Source organism: Cebus imitator, unplaced genomic scaffold (assembly GCF_001604975.1).
Source record: "Cebus imitator isolate Cc_AM_T3 unplaced genomic scaffold, Cebus_imitator-1.0 Scaffold369, whole genome shotgun sequence".
NCBI classification, from domain to species: Eukaryota; Metazoa; Chordata; class Mammalia; order Primates; family Cebidae; genus Cebus; species Cebus imitator.
The window spans coordinates 722,259-746,604 of record NW_016107684.1 but is presented as its reverse complement, the minus strand read 5'-3'; the positions used below and the strand labels follow the sequence as shown (position 1 = coordinate 746,604).

The 24,346-nt window shown below is 37.8% G+C and overlaps 1 protein-coding gene across 1 annotated transcript in view; it reads left to right on the top strand.

Annotated features, from left to right (window-relative positions):
* The window catches only part of KLHL14 (kelch like family member 14), a 98,941-nt gene that overhangs the window by 56,982 nt on the left and 17,613 nt on the right, over positions 1-24,346 (top strand). Inside the window, exon 4 of the mRNA XM_017507134.2 lies at positions 20,879-20,968. Coding sequence (XP_017362623.1) covers positions 20,879-20,968 — 90 coding nt within the window. The remainder of the gene's footprint in view (positions 1-20,878; positions 20,969-24,346) is intronic.

Below are 24,346 nucleotides of genomic sequence, written 5' to 3'. Positions count from 1 at the left end.
AAAAGAAAAAAAAAAGTCAAACAAGCTAAAAGCTTCACAATTTATAATAATTTTAACTTTCATCATTCTGTTCTCTCACCAAAAAAGCCAGTGTTTTTTTTTTTTTTTACAGCTGATACATGATTGATAATTTGTATTTACCACTGCCCTTTGGCTTTGCCTACGCTCTGAAGAATTAAATGACCAAAAGCCAGGCTGAAAGGAGGTAACTGAAGAAATAATAATATTGGAATAATATTCAAACCAGAGCACTGGTCATTGAATAATCATGAGTTGACTACATTTAAAAAATATAATAATCATTTATCACTATAATCCAAGAAATCTTGTTTCTCAGTTAATAAAAATTTTTCTCATAAAATGACTTCTAAATGTCAGATGAATGTAATTCAAAGAATGAGAACATAAAATTAGTATCTGTTTTCAGAAGCACCATTAAGACCTTTTAGTAATTTCACTGACTTTAGATTTTCCAATTGAAGATCCACCTATAGACATTTCTTTCAACTCATTACTGTATAGCAGAAATGAACATTGGGCAGCTCTTCTCAGCTCAAAGGCTCTGATTGGTTTGAAAACTATTTTCCCCACAAAGGATGATTATACCAATTTGCTACAGTCATCTTTGACTATTAAGGATTAGAAAGTTAACTGCTACTTGAGATGAGGAGCTATAATTCATAAAGGATCTAGGTTAAGATGACAAGAAAGATTAGAAGATATGTTGAAACTATGTAATCAGAAAAGATCACCCATATTTAAATATATGTGTATTTGCAAAAATCTGAGAAGGCATTTTAAGGTAAGGTAAAGACTTTTTATTTTTTCAACTTTGTCATTAAAATGTTTGCTCCTAACATAAAACAATTTATTATATAAAAACGTGAATTCAATAAAGCAAAAGATAGGTTGAAGATACTGAAAAAAGATCATCCATCAATAAATTCCCATGCATTTATAAAAACCTGGAACACCTTCTTTAAGGTAAGGAGGAAGACTTTCTCTTTTAACTTCTCTAAAATGTTTGTCTCTTGAAGCAATTTATCCATTTCGAAAAGTGAATTTCATGTATTTGACTCTTGTGTAAAATTATTCCCTGAAACTCAAAGAAAATCATATCATTTTTCCAAACACATATTCACCCTATATAGAAATGCAAGTTTATATTAAAACGTGGATAAAAGTTGCTTATAGACTAAAGGACAGTGGTAAATTCTAGCTCATTACATCTCTACTATGTCAACACCACAGGACTTATCTGCAGATTTTTCAAGATATTGAGAAATCTGACCTGTTTTTAAAAATCTATCTTTAACAATATTAGCATAGGGTATTCCTGCTAAGTGTCTGTACCTATGGGTTTCTAAAGGAGAAGCTATTTTATAGTGCCCTCAGGACTCATGTATGAAATTCAAAAATAGGTTGCTGTGAAAGGTTGAAATAGATTTTGGTCTAGCTCAAATATTTGGAATACTAAGCCAGAGTAGAGTCAAGAAAATAATATTGACATTCTCCAACTCAATGTAATTTCCATAAAAAAAAATAAGCACCAGAGTTTTAAAGGCCCTTAATTGTGGCCTTAGTGTTGTAAGTTTAATCTTTGTTTTTGTTGGCTTTGGAATCCTGTACCTGAGCATAGCTCTTGATGCTTTTTCTGGGGGGTAAGCAAAGAACAGTGTACACCATCTAGTGGCTCAGTTCAAAATTGCTGCAGTTAACAAAAGGCGAGTTTGAACTTTCTAGAAAGCAGCAATGGGTGTTTGCAGCCATGGCAATTAACAGACTTCATTCTTCCTTCAGCATTTCTCCAAGAGGCTGAGAAATACTGAAGTGGTTGCCATGAATTCCAGAGAGAAGCTCTCACAGTACATAAAAAAATTCAATCTTGAAAGTTAATTTAAATCGCCCACAGTTAAAATCCTACTTTATTTCAACTAAGTATCTATAATTACTCTGCTTTAACGAGAACTCTTTACTTGCCTTCTTAATACCAGAATTAATATTACTACTGTAATACTTTGTTCTATCAGGAAGTGGGCAACTTGGATGAAAGAGGAAATGGGTTCCATTTGTGATATGCTAAGTAAATTGCTTCTTTAAATCATCACCAAAGCTGTGGTTGCCAGCCTATAAACTCCTAGACAGCCATGGAGCTAACACACAAGGGGTTCTTGAGTCCACAGTCAGAGATATATTCTCTATAAATTGAATATATAATGACTTCTATTTATACTGGATTCACCGCTGCAGTTCAAATGCAATTAATAAAAAAGCATTACTAAATTATCGATAATTTACTTGTTACATAATTTTCATCAACAAATATTAGTATAGCACTCTTATCTAGGAATGTGCAAAAATATGTTTATTTATTTGTAAATTTTATTAAAGGTAGATTTTTAAAGAAATTTAACAGTGTATATTTGTAAATTTTATTAAAGGTAGATTTTTAAAGAAATTTAACAGTGTTGATTTCTGCAGTTACACTTCTAGGAATTTATTCCAAGAAAATAATTATTCACATGTTCCAGGATATTCATTTCAATGTTGTTTATAACAGCAAAAACATTAGAATCAAAATTAAGTGTTTTAAAATTAGAGATTGTTGAATAAATATTAGTTCAGCCATACCAAAAAAATAGCATACTACTATTTAAAACTATGAATGAAGATCTACATTTATTAACATGAAAATAGCTTATCATATATTTAGGTGAAAACAGCAGATTATAAAAGCATATACACCATAAATCATGTTTATGTATAGATGAGTCGGCAAAGAAAAAAGTCTAAAGGATATTTTTTTTCTTTAAAATAGAACTGGGGTCTCCCTATGTTGTCCAGGCTGGTCTCAAACTTCTGGGCTCAAGGGATTCTCTCACTTCAGTCTCCTAAAGTGCTGGGATTATGGGTGTGAGCCACCATGACCAGCCTAAAGGCTATTTTTTATCCCAAGAGAAATAAGTCATTTATTTTTCAAAGCATAATAAAAAAAACAGGAGTCAGGATAACCCCAAGACTTTTGTCCTGAACAAGTAGAAGGATAGTGTTGACAGTGGCTTAGGTGGGAAGGGGAATATTTGGAGGGAAACACCAGGGGTCTGTTTGGGGACACTGGTAAGTTGAAGAGCCTTTTTGATACCCAAGTGGAGTTAGATTGAGGTTTTAACATCATGCTCTGGAGGTAACTTTATTAGCTTTTTCTGTAAGGAGCAGGATAGTAAATATTTTAGACTTTGCAGGTCAGTAGGTTTCTACTCCAACTATTCAACTCTACAGTTGTGGCACAAAAGCAGCCAGAGACAATACATAAACTGTTGGAAGTGGCTATGTTCTGATAAAAACTTTATTAAAAAAAAAACAAAGTAATGCTTGTGGATGGAAGTGAGAAAGATTTAAAAGCAAGCTCTTGGGCATGCTGAAGTTTACAGATTGAGGAGATGAAGAGTAACCATCAAGGAGTACAAGCAGGGAGCAGCCAGTCAGGGGAAAGGAGGATCCAGAGAAAATGATTTTGAAGGCATGATCTACTAGGTCAAATGTTTCAGGTAGATGATATGAGATGAGCTTTGAGAAGTGGCATTAGATTTAGCAACATGACATTTAATTTAATAACACTGTGTCCATGGAATGATGAAACCAAAAACCAAATTGGAACAGGTTGAAGTAAAATTGGGAAAAGAAACCCTGGAAATTTTGAGCAAAGATAATTTTTTGAGGACTATTTATATAAAGAGAAGAAGAGACATGGGATAGGTAGAAAGAAGAGGATACTGATTCAGGAGATGTCTTTTTTTAAGGTGAGCAATATAGCAGCATGTTCCCCTGCTGATAGGGGAGATCTGATAAAGAGGGAAAAATCAATGATGCAAGACATGATAAAATTTCTGGAAAAAAATAACCTTGAGTATTTGAGAGGACCTAGTACACAAATAGAGGACTCGACTTTAGTAATGAGCATGGAAGGTCCCTCTATGCTAACAAAGGGAAGGCAGAGTCCAGGTATATTGATGCAGGTAATTTGGTAGGTATAAGGCTGGGAGGCTGGGAGAGTTCTTTTCTAAATGTTTATATTTTCTTAGTGAAAAAAGAAAATGATGTTATCAGCGAAAAGTAAATCAGGGAACAGATATTAGAGAGCTGAGGAGAGAGAACAAATCTGAAATAGTCATTTAGGACAAAGGTGGGCAACCTTTCCCTGGAAGGAGCAAGATAGTAAATATTTTAGACTTTGCATAACATTAGGTCTGTGCTCCAACTTTTCAACTCTGTGGTTGTGGCACAAAAGCAGCCAGAAACAATACATAAACTGTTGGAAGTGGCTATGTTCAAATAAAACTTTATTAACAAAAACAAATGGTGGGCCAGATTTGGCCCATGAGCCATGGATTGTTAACCCTTGATTTGAGAGAATAGGATAATGAATGGTCTAAAAGAACATGATAGGAATTTCAGGCAACAATAATATGAACTTAAAATGAGGCTTATTCACAGAGTAATATAAATTTCTCTCATCACATTCAGCTCTGTGGGTGTTTGTATGGGCTGAATACAGGCAAGATTTGGTTCCGCTATACAACTATGAAGAATAAAGCAAGAGGCAAGAGAGCTGAGTGTGTATGCCAGGAAGTTACTCCAAAGAAGAGCTATGAAAACTAAGTGGAGTCAGCAGAGAATAAGGATATGGGGGTATGTGTGAAGAACAGTGAAAAGGAGTTAGGCTTAATGGATTTTGGCCTTGCTACCAGCCCTTGATGCTCAGATACTCTTCCTGAGGGAAGAGGACAGTTCATTAGCTACTTTATTGAAGAATAAGAGATAAATTGTGGCTCAAACTTGTTGAATGACTGCATAGAGCAGTCAACATTTTGCAAGGTAAGAGCGATGTTACTCCCCATTTTATCACCAGGAAAAAGAGAATCCAAATCTATTCAGAAGTAGTGTTTGGACGGCATTCTTGTTTACAAAAACATCTAGTTTCTTAGTTATTAAAAGTACTCCTTTTCTTCCTCTTTTTATTATATAAAAATGCTCGTCTACTCCTTCTCCCCAAATATTGCATATACCCATTGTCACATGCCAATTAATCCTCTTTTTCTTTTGCTGTCCCCCATTTTCTTTGCCTCTTAGCTTTTACCTGCAGCTGTGCTTTACTTTCTCTGGGCCGTGACTTGAAGAGGTTTATACTCTTCCTATTTTTTCCCTAGAAACCCTTCTTTTCTAAGAAGGGGGCCTATTTGCTATTCACAGTTAAGGCTTTGCTCCCATCCTTAAACTCTCTAGGTCTTTCCACTGAGAGCAGTAGGGTTTTTGGAATTCAGGGACCTCCACCATCTTGGCTCTTGTTATTTTTCTACTTTACATCCCATTGCTCCTTACACCCCCCTACACACCAGCCAACTGTTAGACACCCAAAGCTGCCTAACAGTTCTCCAGCCGCCACGCCTTTGTGCACACAGATGGCATTGATGGAACCTCCCTGAACCCCTCTCCATCCGTCCATTTCTTGCCCTTCCTTCGATGGCCCAACACAAATCCACCTGTAGTTATTATTTTCCAAGAAATCTGAAAAAAACAACAACAAAAAAATCACTCTTCTCATGCTCATCTCTTTCTGTATCTTGGACCTCTATTACATCATTACCTATAGTCTGCTTTATGTTAAATTTACATATGCATATAAATTATCTCTCTATAGGACATGAGCTCCTGATAGAGAAGCTTACATTCTTTTTTGTTTCATATACAGCACATAGTAGGTGTCTGATATATATTTGTTAAAAATTAAATGAAATCCCTTATCCTTCTCATGCAAATGTGAGTTGTTAGCTAGTAAGTTTAAACCACTGTGTAAATCTTAAAAATATGAGTACTTGTGTCACTTTATCCTGTCCACATGTCCAGATATCATCATCTCCTGGAAAACATACATTCCTGCCCCCTTATAACTCAAGATTGTATTTTGATTCAGTTCTATAAGAAATCCATGCTTCATCAATTGCAAACTTTTGTTAAGTAGTCTCTCAAACTTTGTTCATTTGGAGATGTTTTGCTTGGAGAATATTTGTGAAGAAACAAGAGACAGGAGACAACAAAAGAACTACCTTTTTTTTTTTGGCTCACTGCAACCTCCGTCTCCCAGGTTCAAGCAATTCTCCTGCCTCAGCTTCCCAAATAGCTGGGACTACAGGAGTGTGCCACCACACAGGGCTAATTTTTGTATTTTTAATAGAGATGGGATGGTCTCTATCTCTTGACCTTGTGATCTGCCCACCTTGGCCTCCAAAAGTGCTGGGATTACAGGCATGAGCCACCTTGTCCAACCCAAGCCTTGTGCTTTACATAAGTTATCCAATTCAACTGAATTCTCACAATAGCCCTGTCAGGCAGATAACATAATCAATGTATTATTGATGGAGAAAATCAAGACTCCTAAACTGACACAGTTAAATGATATCAAACCTGGTTATGACAATACACTGTCTTCCATTTTAAACAGCAAATATTGTCTTCAATATTCAATAAATCTGTAATATTGAACTGAGTAACTGAATCTACATACTTATTTAATTACCTTTTCCTGTCAGCCAAACTGCTTTACTTTCTCTATTTAAATTTTTAAAGTATTATTTGCAAATAACAGAACTCCAGTTTTGTATCACTTATTTTGTCTTTAATTTAACAAACACTTATTGGGCACCCACTATGTGCAAAGCATTTTTCTAGGCATTAGAATTTCAGTGGTGAACAGGACACTCCTTGTCTTACCTATGTAGTTAATACGCTAGCATAGAATTAAATCACTTGAGGTCAGGAGTTCAAGACCAACCTGGGCAACATAGTGAGACTCCATCTTTACAGAATCTTTAAAAATTACCCAGATATGGTGGCACACACCTGTAGTCCTAGCAACTTGGGAAGGCTGAGGTGGGAGGATCCCTTGTGCCCAGGAGTTGGAGGCTGAGTGAGATATGATCACATTACTGTACTCTAGCTCACGTGACAAAGTGAGACTCTGTCTCTAAAAAAAAAGTATTTTAAAAGTAGGCATTATCAAGTGCTACCAAGATCACAAAAGAAGGGTAAGGGAGCAGAGAATGACAGCAAAGGGCTTTCTAAATGGCACTGTCAGGAAAGTTATCTCTTCTAGCAGACATCTCAATTAAGTTATAGAGTGAACCATCATAAGAATATTCAAAGGAAAAATGTGTCAGCAGCAGAGAGAAGAGCAAGTGCAAAGGGCTGACACAGGAACTTGTTTGGAGTGTTGCAGAAGCAAAGCAACCAGCATGGCTGGAGCACCATCAGTGAGGCAGAGTGTGGAAAAGGAGCTTAGAAAGGTAGCCAGGGCCAGGCCCTGTGATCTTCGCAGGCCATTCTGGAAACTTTAAAATTTATTTCCTTGAGAAGTAAGGAAATTACTGCATAGAAGTGAATGTCATCATCTGGGTCTGGTTTTAGAAGGATCTTTCTCAGTAAATTATGAAGAATAAGCCAAAAAGGGACAAGAATAAAAGCAAGGAGACCTGTGAGGAGGTTATTGCAAAGTCTACGGAATATAGGGGGTTTAATGGGCCACATGACCAGGAGGGCAGGGCAGTACTGGCCTAAGAATGACTAAGAAACAAAATTTCAAAGTCCCATCAAGATTGCTTCTCTGAAAGTCTCATTTCTCACAACACAAGCTCCTCCTTTGCTCAGACCTGCTTCTCTACTGCTGTGAACAGCTCCAGGATTTGTGATCAGAAAAGAAAGGGCTCTCCTTTCAGCTCCAGTGTAAAAATCCCTTGCAAGGACCTGGTTGGATCATGCAACCCTCTCTAGACCAATCACTCACGTTCTACTGCTGTGTGTACAGGCCTGGCCTTGGTGAGTCAGGTAATGGGGTGCTCTAGAAGGGGCAGCAGGATGAAAGAAGTTTGCATTTTCTTTATTTTTTAAAGATATAACAGGGGTGCTGTGAAGACAGCAGAAGAATGTTGTGTCAGGGGAGAGATTGAAGAGGGCACACTGCTACCTAAGCCAAACCCCGACGACTTCTCCTTTCTCTAGATTTCTTTGACACAAATATCAGTGTTTCAAATACATTGCAGATGTCCCTAGGGAATAAAAAGGGCGACAACACCAATTTCTCTGACAAATCCTCTAGCACCTCTGGTGGGATGGCATTGGGCACTAGTGGATTCTCAGGAGAGATATGCACATTGGCTCCAACCAGAGAAAATTGGAGCCATGCTTTCTTAAAAGTGTTCCTCAGAAGCCCAGAAGCAGTTTGTCAGGAATACATCCATCCATCCATAATCAGTTTATTGAATGAGCTTCACATACAAGGCCAGCCAAAAACAACTTGATTGTTTTCAGCTACCGATTTTCAAACCCTCTCTGTTGGATGATTTCTCTCTCCCTGTGGGTTGTACCTTGAAAAGTTCCAAGGCAGACCCAGTCACTTCGGAGCATTAAATCATCCACTAAATATATTTAAAGTTTCTCCATCTCCTACTATATCAGGAATCCCCAAGACTACCCCTGGGTTCAGTGACTCACTGGGAGAACTAACAGGATTATGGAATAGCCATGCTTACTGCTGTGATTTATTACAGCAAAAGGATACAAAGCAAAACCACCGAGATAAAAGGTGCACAGGGCAAAGTGTCGAGGAAACCTAGCCCAAGCTTCCAAGAGTCCTGCTCCTGTGGAGTTACACAGGACACATTCATTTCTAGCATCGAATTGTGACAACACACTTGAAATGCTATCTACCAGGGAAGCTTGGTTAGAAACTCCAGCCCAGGGGTTTTACTGGGGGCTAGTCAGATAGGCATCTTCTAGAACATACCAAAATGCCAGACTACTAGAAGAAAAGCAAGTGTTCAGCATAAATCACAAACAACCCAAGTTGTTTATGTAACATTCATGCTACTGAATCAACAGAGAGCTACTCTTATCAGCTAAGATATTGGGAATGCTCCTGAAATCTAAGTTCTCAGATGCCAGCCAAAGGCTAGCTTTGCAGGCAGCCCTTTCTGAGGAAGCAGCTTCAGGCCTGCTACGGAAACTTTTTCCTGCCCACACCTGTATTAACATGAGAGTGAGCCAGGCTGGCCTGCCCTGGAGGAAATCAGCCATGCTGAGTATTCTGGTTTCACCAGGGATGCAGCTAGAGGAGGATTCGGGGCAAAGGGAGAAAAGCTCTTACTTGCCTTGTTTCCAGGACCTGGCTTCCTGATCTTCAGGAGGCAACTGACAGAAAGTTGAGTTTGTCTGGTGATGAGCTCTCTTTATGAGTTCTGTTGTGAGCCACTTTCTGAAGACTTCCTACTGCCCCATGGGCTATGCCCACTACATAGCTTTTCTTAGCTTCACCTTGAACTGGCAGTTAATCTTCTTGTAGTGGGAGGGGGTGTCTTTTCGAAACAGCTCTGGCCAAGCAAGCCTCCACTGCACCAGCTTAGCCCACAGGAAGTTACTAAGTAAAATTGCCCCACCAAATCCAGAAGTGCAGGTCACTTCTCCCCAGCTCCCCCTCAGGCTCTCACAACAGACAGCTTCCCCCAGCCTCTTGCTTTCAGACATCTCCCTGTGCCTGTCAAGCTCCAGGAGACATGCACATATCTGATCCAAGAATTTTACCACTCTTTGCCTCATCTTTAGAGTGGAGGGTGAGAGAAGTATTATTTTCTCTTGTTGATGGAAAATGCACAGTATTTGCACAACTATTTAAAAAAAATAAACAACCTATTCACCAACTGTGTTCCACATCCTTGTATATATAGACTGAATACATGTGTGTGTGTACATACAGACAATCACGCCAAACCAGTTAAGGGGCCAAGTTATCAAGTCCTGCATAGATAGCTCGGTATGTATCTTTGGATTGTCTTAGCATTAGGGTCTCAGCCGATATTCTAAGACTAGAGAAGTGGCAAATATTCATATCATTCATAAATATATTTACAAATAAATATTACTTAGTATTCAGTGAATGTCTAGTTTTTCCAGTTAAAAAACAGTGCCTAAAAAGTGGTAAAAGGATTTATCATATTGTTCTACATATTCTGACCTGCACTGCTTCAGTTCTTCACCTTTTCCCAGCAATCGAGATTGCAGAACCTCCTCAAAAGATGGCTCTAGGCCTCACCATGGCCCTGACCATCCACCCTGGGCACGTCTCCATAGATCATGGACTGCACCTTAATTTCTCTCATGTGTGACAAGCTGTTGACTCAGTTTAATCCTGATCTCTTGGCCCAACTACTCTAGTACTTACTGGACATAACACATAAACATGCATATACCATGAAATGGCCATTGGAAGACTGTATGACAAATTCCTCTGAATCTTTGTGGTGAAATAGGCTTTAAAGTCAAATAAGTGCAATGGCACCAATAACACACTGAGTTAGCTAGAACCAGTGCAATGACAGATTTTCTAAAAGGAACAAAGGTATTGCTTATAGTTCTGATAATGCTACCAAATGCTTCCAGAATGATTAGGTGGCTCCACATGTCAGGAAAGATTTAATTAGATCAGAGGCTGTGATCACCGGATTCTCTAAGAAGAGAGTGGTCCAGAAGGGAACTTGAATAAGTAGAGCAGACCCACTACCCAAAAGGACAGTGTAGATAAAAGCACGTTCCTTTTATTTGCACAATTGTCTCCCAACACATTTTCTCAGGCTTCAATTAAAAATTTGATATTGTAATAATATAATCTTTTTTCTTATTATTTATTTATTTTGAGACAGTCTTGCTCTGTCATCCAGGCTAGAGTGCTGTGGTGTGATCTTGGCTCAGTATAACCTCCACCTCACAGGTTCAAGTGATTCTCCTGCCTCAGCCTCCAAAGTAGCTGGGATTATGGGCATGTGCCACCACATCCAGCTAATTTTTATATTTTTAGTAGAGATCGAATTCCACCATGCTGGCCAGGCTGGTCTTGAACTCCTGGCCTCAAGTGATCCACCTGCCTAGGCCGCTCAAAGCGCTGGTATTACAGGCATGAGCCACCACACCCAGGCACAATACCATCTTTTGAAAATTTTTATTTTATTTTTAATTGACAAATAATGTATAGGGTACACAGTGACGTTTTGCTACATATAATGTATAGGAATCATATTAGGATAATTAGCACATTCATCATCTCAAACATTTACCATTTCTTTGTGTTGGGAACATTCAACATTCTCCTTCTAGCTATTTGAAGCTATATAACATGTTATTGCTAACTGTAGTCATTCTACAGTGATATAAAACACTAGAACTTAGAAGATTTTAGAAATTTATCTAATTCTAATCGCTTCTCAGCCTTTTGGCTAAGATCAAGCATAGAAATTGATCTCATTCTAATAATTCATTTTTTAAAATTAAGCTAATAATTAAAAAATATATCACAGGGCCTTGCCCAAGGCCTGGCACATAGTAGGTGGTCAGTAAATATTTGTGGAATCTGTGTGTCTTTTCCTGATAATGACATTTACTGCTGCAACAGCCTGGAAAAAGCTTTTTTCAGCCTTCTGATTAAGCTTAAGCCTCACTTTCTCCCTGAAGTTTTTGTCATTTCCTCCCTGGAGCATCTATTGCTCTTCTACCTGGAGTGCTCTGTGTCCTATTTATCTGTTCTCATGTTCTCTCTCTCTGTCTACACAGTGAGCTCTGGGATGAAGGAATGATATACAATTCATCTTCATATGCTCAGAGCTTATCATAATAACTAATAGGTATGCAATACATATTTTTGAATGAAATGAACTAGCTGATTGAAATATTGTTCTTTTGAGACAGAGTCACGCTCTGTTCCCCAGGCTGGAGTACAATGGCATGATCTAGGCTCACTGCAACCCCTGTCTCCCTGGTTTAAGCGATTCTCTGCCTCAACCTCCAGAGTAGCTGGAAGTACAGGTGTGTGCAAACACACCTGACGAATTTTTAATAGAGACGAGTTTTCACCATGTTAGCCAGGTTGGTCTCAAATTCCTGACCTCTGGTGATCTGCCCATATCCACCTCCCAAAGTGCTGGGATTACAGGCGTGAGCCACCGCACCCTGCCCGAAATATGATTCATAATTAGACCTTTTGATACCTTGTGGGTTTTCAAGTGAATCACTAGAGTTCACCTTCCCATATTTGAATATATGGGATTTGCATCAGAAAACGCCTCATAAATCCTTATTATGTAGGCCACATCCATTTCCTTCCTTCTGCCCTCAATAATTTGGGGCAACTATGGAGCCATGATCTATGATAATTTGAACTACATAACAATCATTTTTGCTATACTGTTGCCATATATCCACCTTATAAATAGCCCTGATTCCCTTAACCTTTGTCAAAAGATTTTATTATCAAATGCTTAAATAATATATGTTGCTCTACTACTTTAATTCATTTAGAGGGTTTACCATTTTTGACATGAGCCTTTTTGAGTATAGAACAATAAAAAGTATCAGAGTGATACTTTCTCCCAGAAAAATATGATCTGGAAGACATTGTGCTGACACTTGGAAAAGGGCAATCATCAAAGCTCTAGAGTATTTCATTGACATGTCTCTGAAATATACAACACTTTGTCAAACAGGAAAAAAAAAAACTAACCTTTGAAAGAGATGGCAGCTTTCATTCCCAAAGATGTTTTACTTTCCAAAAGTAAAAATGAAACTATATTTAAGCTCCTACTAGCATGCCAGGAAGTATTCAAACAGTTGATATTAAAATAACAAAATTATAATTTAGGAATATATTAATGAAAATATTTGAACTTAGACAAAAATAAGACTTTGAAGATGAGTTTTGCTTAAATAGCTAATAGAAGCCCTTTGTGAAATCACATTAATCTCACTGTTTATTAGCACTTCTCCAAGTTAAGTGTTCAGAACTAAAACTGTAAATCAACAAGATTTTATTGAAAACCTTTGCCCTTGGCACAATTAGGTCTTGTCATAGTTCTGAAAAGAAATAATATATGGACAGTCTTTGAAAAGCTTACAAACATCCTTTGCTTAAAACTGACATATGTTTGCATGGGTGGCATCTATCCTAGAAGCCATAGAATCCTTACCAAAGGCACGTTTTTTTCTTTTTTTATTCTTTCACTTCCTCCCTCCTTCACATCTTCTGGCATCCATCACAATTTTTTCCACCTTCCGAAAAAGTAAATTCCACGGTCTCCCTTAGCTAGCATTCAGTCATTCGTGCTACTAAATTAACATTTATTGATTCATTAATATTTCTGATTACTATGTTATGCCTAAATGCTATAGGGATGCCAGAATCTAGCTCAGTACTATGCATTGGGTTCTGTGTTAAGCATGAAGCTATGGAGATGATAGCATCTGGCCTTCAGGGGCTCATAGATCTTTTGGGGGTGAGAAGCCAAAGACAAGCCATTTTAATACACTGTTTCATCAGTTGGTAAGTGATACAGTAAAAGCATGCATTTAGTCCAGTCATTGCATAGATGAGAGAGTGATGAAGCAACCCTCACTGTCAAGAAAACTGACCTGTAGATACAATTTTGAACTATGAGAGACAAGCTCTCTTGGTTCTTGCACAGCCTCCTAAATGTGCACTCTTTTTAGATTTATACGCCTTAAACTCATTTAAATAACTTTGTCTCCAAAGGGATCTGGTTTGGTGTGTGCAGAACAGGTAGGAGGTAAGGGAGAAAGTGCTGGCCACCTTTGGGTTAATTCCAAACATTTGCCAACTCATAACTGGATTCAGACCATAAAAATCTCTTACAGGGTTAAATTTTCCAGACTAACTGTCCATAATGATCAAATCATCCCCCAAATACACAAAATGTTTCCACTTATTTGTAGTTTGAAACTATAGTACAGCCCAAACAAATATAACAGAAAAAAATAGCAGAGCTTTTTGTATGCATTATTTATTCAATAATATCTATCAAGTACTTCCTAATGTGTAAAATGTTTTACTGTGTGTCTGTTTCTATCTCCAGAAATCCATTAGCCAAGTTCCTAGATCTTTGCTGAAAGACTGAATGGTAGGATTAAACTAACTAGCAAATTTTAAAACATTTATGTTTCTTAGCTGCATTTACTATAAAATTGAAGTTGTTTAAAAAAAACCCTTTAAGATTTCATGGCAAGGAATATTTAAAATTATAAAGTAAGGCATGTTTCTTTCAGGTTATTTGTTTTCAACAGCATGTAATTGCTATTTGAATTTGCTTCAATATGTAAATAGTTCACAAATATATATTCTAGCAGTATCATGCTTCCAAGATATTTATTTTGTCCGTTCCTAGAAAATACCTTAAAAACAGAAATTATGTAATTATAGGTAACATAAATTACATTGAGAACTCAAACCCAACAAAAATGTATAAAATACATTTTAAATGTGTGAAAACATGCTGCACCTCTACCACAAATAAAGGAAGATTCAGATGTTAACCAAACATCAATTGTTCAGTCACCATATTGGCAAAGATACAAATGTAAAAATGGGTACAATATGATGATATCCATCAAAATGTAAAATGTACCTATTCTTTGGCCCAGAAATTTCACTTAGAAGAATCAACCCTACAGATAACCCATGCACGTGTGTTATGTATCTGCAAGGACACTCAACACAGCACCGCTTGTAACAGCAGCAACCTTCAAAGCATGGCCTTTCTGTCCATCCCTACTGTCCCCTCCCAGCGAAGCCTCTATCTTCTCTCTTCTAGATCACAGGAGGAACCTCTGCCTGATCCCCCTCTTTTCCTTCTACAACATCAATAGTCACCAGATTGATATTTTTAAAACATAAATCAGATTATGTCATTTTGCCGCTTAAACCCCTCCCATGCCTTTTCATCATGCTTAGCATAAATTCACAATGCTTATTCCGGCTCATAAAGACCTGCCTTTCAGCCTGTGCCTGCCTCCTGACTTCATCCCATGTCTCTCTGGCCCTCGCCAAAGGTGCTCACAACACACAGGCTTTCTCTCTGCTTCTTAGATACAACCAACTCATTCTCACTTCTGGACCAACTGCTTCAACTAAAGTAATAGACAGGCACTCACTCTCCAGCTCATCATCCAATTGTATTTCTCTTTATGACATCTGTCATCACCTAGCTGTGCTCCTATTTATTATTTGTCTGTGTTGTTCTTCCTGTCTATCATATAAGGTCTATGAGAGCAGGGATGTGTTCTGCCTCATTCAGTGCTGTATTATCAGCAACCAGAAAGATGCCTGCACATAAGGAGTGTTTAGTGAATGTCTGTTGAATGAATTAACCATCAGAAAGAAATAGGATAAATTATAGAATGCCCATCAAATGGAACACTGTACAGCCACTTAAAATAACTCAGTGGACACAATGCCAGCTTTATGTTCTGACCGTGCCCTTCAACACTGCACTGGTCTGCCCTGGGTCTCTCTCCTCAACCTCATCTCAGATCCCTGTGTTCTGGTCTTCTTGCTGTTCTTCAGACATTTCAAACCTGTGCCTCAAGGTCTTTGCACTTGCTATTCTTGCACCTACACCCTGCACAGCTCCCTCACTCCCTTCAGCCATTTCTCTCCTCACAAGTCATCTACTCAGAAAGGTCTTCCCTGAGTATTGTCAAAACTCACTATCCTTGCCACTCCCTCTCCCCGACCCAGATTTATTTTTCTTCTTGAACTTACCATTTGAAACAAAAGAGCCTATTTATGTCTGTGTTTATCATGTGCTTCCCCTGACTAGTACTCACCTGGTTTACTGTTTATCATGACCTCCCAGGCAGGTACAACATTGCCTGGCATGGAGTAGCAGCAAAACAAATATTCGATTAATGGAGAAAGAATGAATGAATGTATTATTAAGTGCAAAAAAGCAAGACACTAAACAGTGTGTCTATAGTATGCTGCTGCCATTTGTGCTAACAAAAAATGACCCATATATGTGTCTCTGGAAAGAAAACCCAAGAACATAGTAGCAGAGATTGCCTCTGTGGTAGGGAATTAAAGGCTGAGAGTCGAGAATAAGAGGAAGACTTATTTGTTCTGTATATCCTTTATTTTTCAGATTGTATTTTTATCATGGGCATTAATTATTTTTTTCAAAACAATTAAGAATTTTGTTATATCTGACAGTTTTGCAAGCCTATGTATCTGAGACCAAAAAAATCAAGGTCTTCACAAATGTTACATCTAGTTGATAAACATTCAATAACCATCTATTTAGCAATTCTATATTCTTGGCATAGCCCTATGCAGTCTTTTGTTTGGATATTCGTGAAAAGTCTGGGGTTGAAAAGGATACCTATACTTTCTTCTGGAAGAGGTTTACATTCGTTAGATGTAAAATGTGGGAGGAGACACAATAGTGTGGATCTCTAGGCCTTCATAAATACAAACAAGACCCCTGGACATTTTATAGGCCAGGGAAACATCCTCTATGACCAAGATATTTAGAATCTGCTTGCAAGGTTGAAATATGTCCTCATTGTTAGAAAAAACAAGTCTGCCAATAGACTCTACCCACCCTTAACTGGCTGATTTTCTCAGTGTTTTTTCTGGTTCCATCAAACAAATGTACTCTGCTTTAAGAAAACCAACTCTTTGAATATCCAGATTTATAGGAAATCATTTAAAGGAAGGTCTTCTTGCTTTAAAGATTCATTCAAATATCATACTAATAAACACATTTAAAATATGATTCAATATAAAAAATTATACACAAATTTCAGAAACACCATCACTGAACACTCAGGAACTCAGTAATTACTTGCTGGATGGATGAACATACCTATTGAAAATCAGTAGAGTGAAATGGATAAGAACGTGAGTTGGGGTCCAGATATCCCCACGTTTGGATTCTATCTCTGCCATTTGATACCTGAGTCTGACCTTCAACAAGTGACTTACATTCTCAAGGCCTTTTAGTATTTCTTAAAAAATAAAGTGAATGCCTCCTTTGTAATTAGTTGTATTAAATGAAATATTTAAGTCAATTTAGGTAAATATACTACCTGTATATTTTATCATTTATTATTTCCTTCACTTAATTTCTGCTTGCTCGAATGTGAACAAATGAATAGCAAGAACGCAAGTGTTGTTGTATTTTCAAAGATATAATATAGATAAATATAATCATATATTTAATGTACACACATGTGGCACATAGTAAATGTTTGGTCAATGCTGGTTATTATTGCAAAAAGTTACAGAAAATCCCCTGAGAGTTTGACTATGTTTTCCCATCCACAAATACCAATTTTGTGCAAAGATCTCAGGACATTTTATTGCTCTGATACAGGGAGGGCTAAAAGACTGTGTAACTGAGATTTTTATGGCCTTAAAGTTATGGGAAAACAATTAGCAGGTACATAAGTTAATTGTGGCAGAGATTCAGCTTGTAACGATTGCTAACATCTATTTCCTGTGTGATGATTAGTCATTCTGCAGAGTAAATACTGTGACAGTATCTCTCCAAGTTTATTTTATAGTATTACCTGATTCCAACTTTCTTAATTAAAATATTAAATGTAAATGTTTTATTTAATTTCCTAAGACTAGAACAGAATTTTGGGTGTTTGGAGTGGGAAGGGCAGAAATGGTACAAATTGCTTCAAATTTAGAGATGAAATGAATGTGCTCATTCAGATGATGGAAAGTTTTTTCTTTTCCAATTTTCTGGCTTTTTTTTACTTTCCTCCTAGCACTACCTGTTTGTTTAATAAAGTTGAGAATTCTCGCAAAGGGCCTTATAAACACGTGTTATTAGATTTTAAATCTGATTTGAAAGTGCCTCTCTCCTACTCCTTCTGAGTAAAGTGACCTTTTTAAATGGAGGGAAGTGGGTTTAGATGACAGTCATGATAAATGCGGTCATGTTCACTCAATAAAATAAGGCCCAGTGCATTTGAGGATAAATCAGTGAAATGTACAGCCCCACCTGTCTGTCTCCATCATTCATTTCCACTGTCACTTTCACAGAGGCTGATGGATCACAGTTGCTGTAAAATTAGACAGCCTTTAATCTCATTTCATCCTGATTAGCTTCTCTTTCCCCTTTCCCTCTAACTCACTGACTGACACGCTAAAAACTCACACTGGGCTGTATGTGAACCTGGAGTACAAACCTCCCCCGCTACCTGCTTGTGAGGACGAGGTGCTTGTCCACCTCTGGAGAAATCTGGAAAGAAGCAGGCATGTATCTGTGCTTATGCAAAAGAAAATCAATAAGTGCAGTACCCAAGGCCATTTTAAACAATTGTTTGCTCTTGTTCACTACCTTATTTATTTTGCTTTCCTTTGGGCTTAATCAGAAGTCAAAGAAATTAGGTCTTTTGCAAAATTCAAACATTGATTGAATATAGATTTTTTAAAATAAATTTGGGAGAGTTTTACATTCAGAATAATTTCAAGGAGCATTTGGGTATATTTATAGCCTCTCAATTCACAGTAATAATTCAGAAAAGACAATAATTCAGGAATGAGAATACTGAAATGCTCAGCCAAGAAATACTGCAGACAGGTTTTAAAACAAGGGTAAAAATGTGTAAATAGATGAGAATTCCTTCAAGTAGCCTTTAAATTAGGACTTCAAAGACCTTCTTTTCTCTTATTTTGAAGAGTTCAATAGTTAGCTTAGTGCAATAGTTTCATTTGTTTGCATGAAGCATAACAATAGGGGTAATCAAATGAAAAAGAGGCTTAAAAATAAATCATGTATTATTTCCTTCACTTAATTTATGCATGCCTGAATGAGAGCAAATGAATGGTAAGAACAAAATGCAAGTGTCATTTTATTTTCAGAGACTGTACTTTATTATGAAGCTGGATTTCTGTTTTTTTTTTTTTTTTTTTAAAAAAGAGAGAATACCATTTTTCATTATTTATAAGATTTGGGCAAAACGTTGAACTGACCAAAAGTTTAAAATAAATATTTGAAGAGTTGTGGTCATAGACTAAGTTCCTTGTAGCTGATAGCTTCTGTTGCTGCACTGTGTCTCATGTGAATTGATGCATACAGATGACAATTAATGCTGAGTAAATTCACCACTGGCCAGAGGACACTACCATCAACTGGAGTAGCACCAGGTTGTTTGCAATATGAAAAGAGGAAGCTTCATTTTGTTTTTGATATTTTGGAACCAGCATTATGATCCAAACAATGATGAACTTAATTAAAGGGAAGAAAACCTTTAAAACATATTGCACCTCTGTTGCTCAATGACCTTCACATATACTCTGCCACAACGAATTGTGAGTAATGAAGCCTGCAGGACCTATATAGGTAAAAAGCATTTTTCAAAGAGATAAACTGAGGATTGATAGGCTAAAGGACATTCTTGAGATGACTCTCAAAGTCAATTGACCTAATTCATGGACCACACAAAACCACTGACCACCCATTTTCTACATTATCCCCCAAATTGGAGGTTATATACCAATGCCTTTGCCTTGTGGATATAAGTTCAAAAGCAATGCATATTTACAGTACAAATAAATAAGTCAGTAGGGAAATAAAGCAAAACTACTAAAATCCCTTAGTAAGAAGCTTAAATGATCTGATTTGCTCTTTCAGAGGCTGTGTTATAGGTCTCAAACCTGTGCCTGTTTCTTAAGTTTTATTTACATATCTTAGCCAGCATAAGTGCTTCCTGAGAAAAATAAAAGATAACAAAAACAAAATGAAATGAGAGATATATAGAACCCAAAATAAGTCAGGCGTGAGATAGGTCTCCTCACTTTCTCTCTCTCTCTCTCTCTCTCTCTCTCTCTGCATTGGCAAAGAAGCGCAAAGTAAGAGTTGGCCCTGACTCATATTGATTTCCCACTGCACTGGTTTCTTAAGTGCTCTGTTGATCTGTGTCAAGGAATACGTTCCCTGCCTGAACATGCACATCACCTCCCCATTTGTCCTCACCTAGATTTAAGGTACCCATATGATGAGCTGAACAAGGACATCATTTTTCCTACTGGTGTCACTGGGCCCAAACCACTGTAGGAGATATGATGACTAACGCTGTATATGTTTACATTTTCCAGAGGATATTATTGCAGCAGAGACTAACACTGCACAGCACAAAAGAAGACAGGAGCATCCTATTCTGGTACTTTGTGTCTCCCCAAAGGAAATGTAAATCAGAACAAATACAGAGGAAGCCGGCATTAGTAGGTTTCTGAATAATGCCCCCTCCTCACATCCACCACATTTGGGCAGAGAGAAGGGAGAGGCAAGGAGCATAGATATTTGTGATGTTCCTGACAGTTTTCATCTTTGTTACAGAAGAGCTCCAAAGCAGATAGATAGAAAATGTGTGATTGTGCTGTTAATGACATTGTACAGGAAATTAAGCATATACATTTGGAGGAGGCATTAAATCAGCAGGACCTTAATTTAAAAACTTAAAACTGTATGGAAATTCAGCTTGTTCATTGCTGTGGAATAGAAAGCTACCAAGCACCCTGAGTCTATTTATGGAAAGATTGCCAGCACACCAAGTTGGGCAGAGCAGCTTAATGGCTCCAAGTGTATTCAGGGTTACTTCTTCCAAGAAGTAACCCCAACCCTGACCATTTAGGAGTGTCAGTCATTCAGAACACTATCCACATCATCAGGCAGGTAAGGAGAACCGAGGAATCGAAAGCAGCATGACAGGTTGTTCTTGACTAATTTCTGGAATAACATTATGTAAAATGAGTCAAAAGGGGTTGGGTTTGAAGCCGCTGGGAACACACCACTGAGTCACTGCGTAGAGATCCCTGGATTGATGAGTAGCGGCGTGGCTTCCTGTGCATTTTTCCTCCTCTGACATTTCCTCCTCAGTCTCACATTTTATGCACTTTAGTGAAACAAATAGCTAGTGAGCCAAGGTAGCAAGTCCGGAGATGGAAAATTTCATATATCTTTTTTTTTCTTAATTTCAGTTATGCCATACAACAGTGCCCACCACTGCGTTGTGGAGGTGGAAAACTTCTTGTTCGTGTTGGGTGGAGAGGACCAATGGAATCCGAATGGTAACTATTGAATAACTTAACTGGAGGTGCTCAACAAGTATGTGTGTAATGAAGGGCATCAGTAGCAGTCCATTTTGTAATTAGTGTGGAAAATACATTTCTGTACAACGGGGACAAATGAAATAGTCTGGAAATTGGGCTGACAATTGGAGAGAGGGTCAATCATTGAGCTAACTGGGGACATGTGTAGCAGAGCGATCACTCATCAACTGTCTGGGGATTTGGCTTCGCAGTGATACCCCAGCCCCTCTCCTTATCCATCCCCTGAGGAATGCCACAAGCATGAGCACAGACTCCCTAGGGGAAGGGAGCAAGCTGCAGCTGTTAAGAATCCTCACCATCTTCTCTACCACCTTTCTCCCATTTTATCAATATAATAATGTGGGTTGCAACACATAAGCATTATGTCCAGTCATGCTGCACGTAACTTCAGCTGAAGTCATTTTGCAGCAGGTATTCCTCGATATCCATTCCAGTTGCTGTACCTTTTGCAAGTGCTTCTTCCATAGATTATCCACCATCCTCCCCGTTGATGTGATTACATCGTAAACTTATTGCAAAGAGAAGTTAAACATTTCAACACACTTTCCAAATCGAACACAAAAAGAGCCCTGTGGCTTGCAGAATATGCAAAATTATTAAGATATTTTTGGAAACCTTGCACATGAAGAAGGAGTTGCAGTTGTAGCCTTCTGTGTAACGGAGATAATTATGACTGAGAAACCATAAAACAGCTTGCAGGTACACATTTTTACTTTAAAAGCCCAGAACATCCAGCTGAAATTACATATACTGCATATATTTTATTGTGAATGCTCTCTTTCAGCATCTGCACCAAGGCAAATTATAGAAAATTGTTACATCTGTTCGCTCTAGAAAATTTTAAAGGAAAACAATCCAGGCCACCCTCTAAGAACATTTCTTTTAAGAGAGGGGGACTTTTTTTTCTCAAGACCTACAGCTTTGTTGCGCCACATTTTCTAGTGTTAGAAAGAAGACAGTTCCTGGGCTTTGTAGGAAACAGATTTAGAACAGGAGCAAGGATGATATTTCATATCTCTCCTCTAGCTTACCTTCGTAATAATGGACTCCATATGTTACCAGAAAACCCTGACATGCATACAATGCATTGTAAACTCCTCATTTACTACTTAATTTATCCTTCTTCGAAAGTGATTTGAACTGTAAGGAGCATTTGTAAGCAAATACACAGTGTGCAGCCACTGGGTTTATCTAAGCAAAGAATCTGCAGAACATTCTTTTTTAAAGCCAGGTTAAAACTAAAACATGATAAGAGAAAACAGGAATGTCTTTAGCCTACTGCAATTCGCAGGTAGAATAGACCTCTGTTAAAATAGCAGTATTGGTACCATAATTCATTCTCACAAAACACTGTGAACCTCCCATCCCTATGAGTCAGGCCTTAAGCAGCAACATAGAAAACCTGTTCCACAGGCATATGCAAAGAAAACAAACAAACAACAACAACAAAAAAAACCCTGTAACTACTTGCTGTTCAACTTCTAATCAAAGGCACATCTGAGAGAATTGGGTGGGGGGAACAGGGGAGAGTTGAAAGGACATATTCCTTCCTCTAGTCTAGAGAATCAAGATTTCATCTTTGAACTAATTCGGACTCCCATAAAATCATGCTGTTGGATTACACTGATTTTCTCTTTCCTAGTCCTGAGAAGAACAGCAGTTGGATTTAAAGCCGTCAGTGAATACGCTTTGAGAAATGACTAGAAACAGCACACAACTGCATTTACTGTCCAGATGTTTGTCACCATTGCCACTCATGGGCTCCCTATGAAGCCCCAGAGGATAAACTCTTTAGGCCGAAGTTTGAGGCATTGTGTGCTTTTGAAAATTATTACTAATGCTAACCATGTGACTTTCATGTCTCTTCTCTTTGCTTTAACCACTAAGATGCACAGAATTAAATTTTACTATAACTTTAATTACTATATTTTAATTTTACTTTAGCTTAATACAAGCCTGGGAGTGCTCTCTCTCTCTCTCTCTCTCTCTCTGTGTGTGTGTGTGTGTGTGTGTGAGTGTGTGTGTGTGTGTGTGTGTGTGTGTGTGTAAGATCCCTTTTTAGAATTTTGGAAGTTTCCACATGAAAGGCTGAGTCATTGTGTCCCTGACTCATTTGGCATGTGAAGTCATTTAACATAAATCTGGGCAAAGGAGGCTAGACCATGGGCTGGGCTCACCTAAACAGAGGAGAACTGCTTACACCTTGAGGCAAGCAGGCCAGCCTTTTGAACCTCTTGTCAGTCATTGGCTAAAGCCTTCCCCCAGGGAGGGATGAGGGAAGGCACTGAGGTGGCCTGTTCAGCTGGAGGAGCTGCTATGACCATCAGCAGCCAGCACTAAGCCCCTAGGGAATGGGTGCACCAGTCTGGTAAAGGGATCTGGGCTAGTGACCAAGAGCATCTGCCACAATCCCTTGAATGATTTGCATACTCCATCCATCTGATCAACCATAGTTGACTTCTATCATGTTAGTAGTAGTACTTATTGAGTACTCCTTATTGCCAGGAACTTTGCTAAGCACTCACCTGCATCATTTGACTTAATCCTCACAAGCATCCTGCAAATCATTCCATGATAGCTCTAGTTTTACTATGAGAAGACTAAGACTGAAGAGGTTAAATGACTTGCCAGCAAACATGGCTTAGAAGAAGCTGAGCTGATTCCAACTAGGTCTGTCTGATTTCAGAGCCTTAGTCTTTAATCACTATAATACACAGTCTTTCACGTAGACATATGTATTTGGTTAGATGTGTAACAGTCATGCTTTTGCTTTTGATTTGGTGAAATTAAATCAATATTGGATCACAATGGAAAGTGGCTCCCACTCATTTACAAGGAACTCTTCATCATTCCTCATTTTAAAAACTGTGAAGAGACTCAACCATCTCTAAAATACGAGAGTCTTATATTATAATACCTGGTGCAATTAATACCAAAACATATAAAGGATAACACTCTTATGATACTATACAACATGCTTTACTATCATTGCTGACAAGGAGAAAGCTTTTAAATCCATGGGTTCAGATGTTATGTATGTCACTCCCAAAGATGAAATCTTCTTAAGTTAAACATTAGTCCTTATGAAAATGGTATCCGAGATGTGTGCCTTTGAAATTCAAAATTGCAAATTTTAATACATGCTCATAAAACACAAACATTTAAATACTCAATTAAATAAATATAGTTGTATATAGTTGTATATAGTTGTACTCATTTAAATAAATATAGTTGTATCTGTTGATGATCTATTGATGACCACAATTTGAAATCAGCAAATATATTAGTTACTGGAAATATAATCAAAATATACACATAAGGTTTTCTACTCAGATA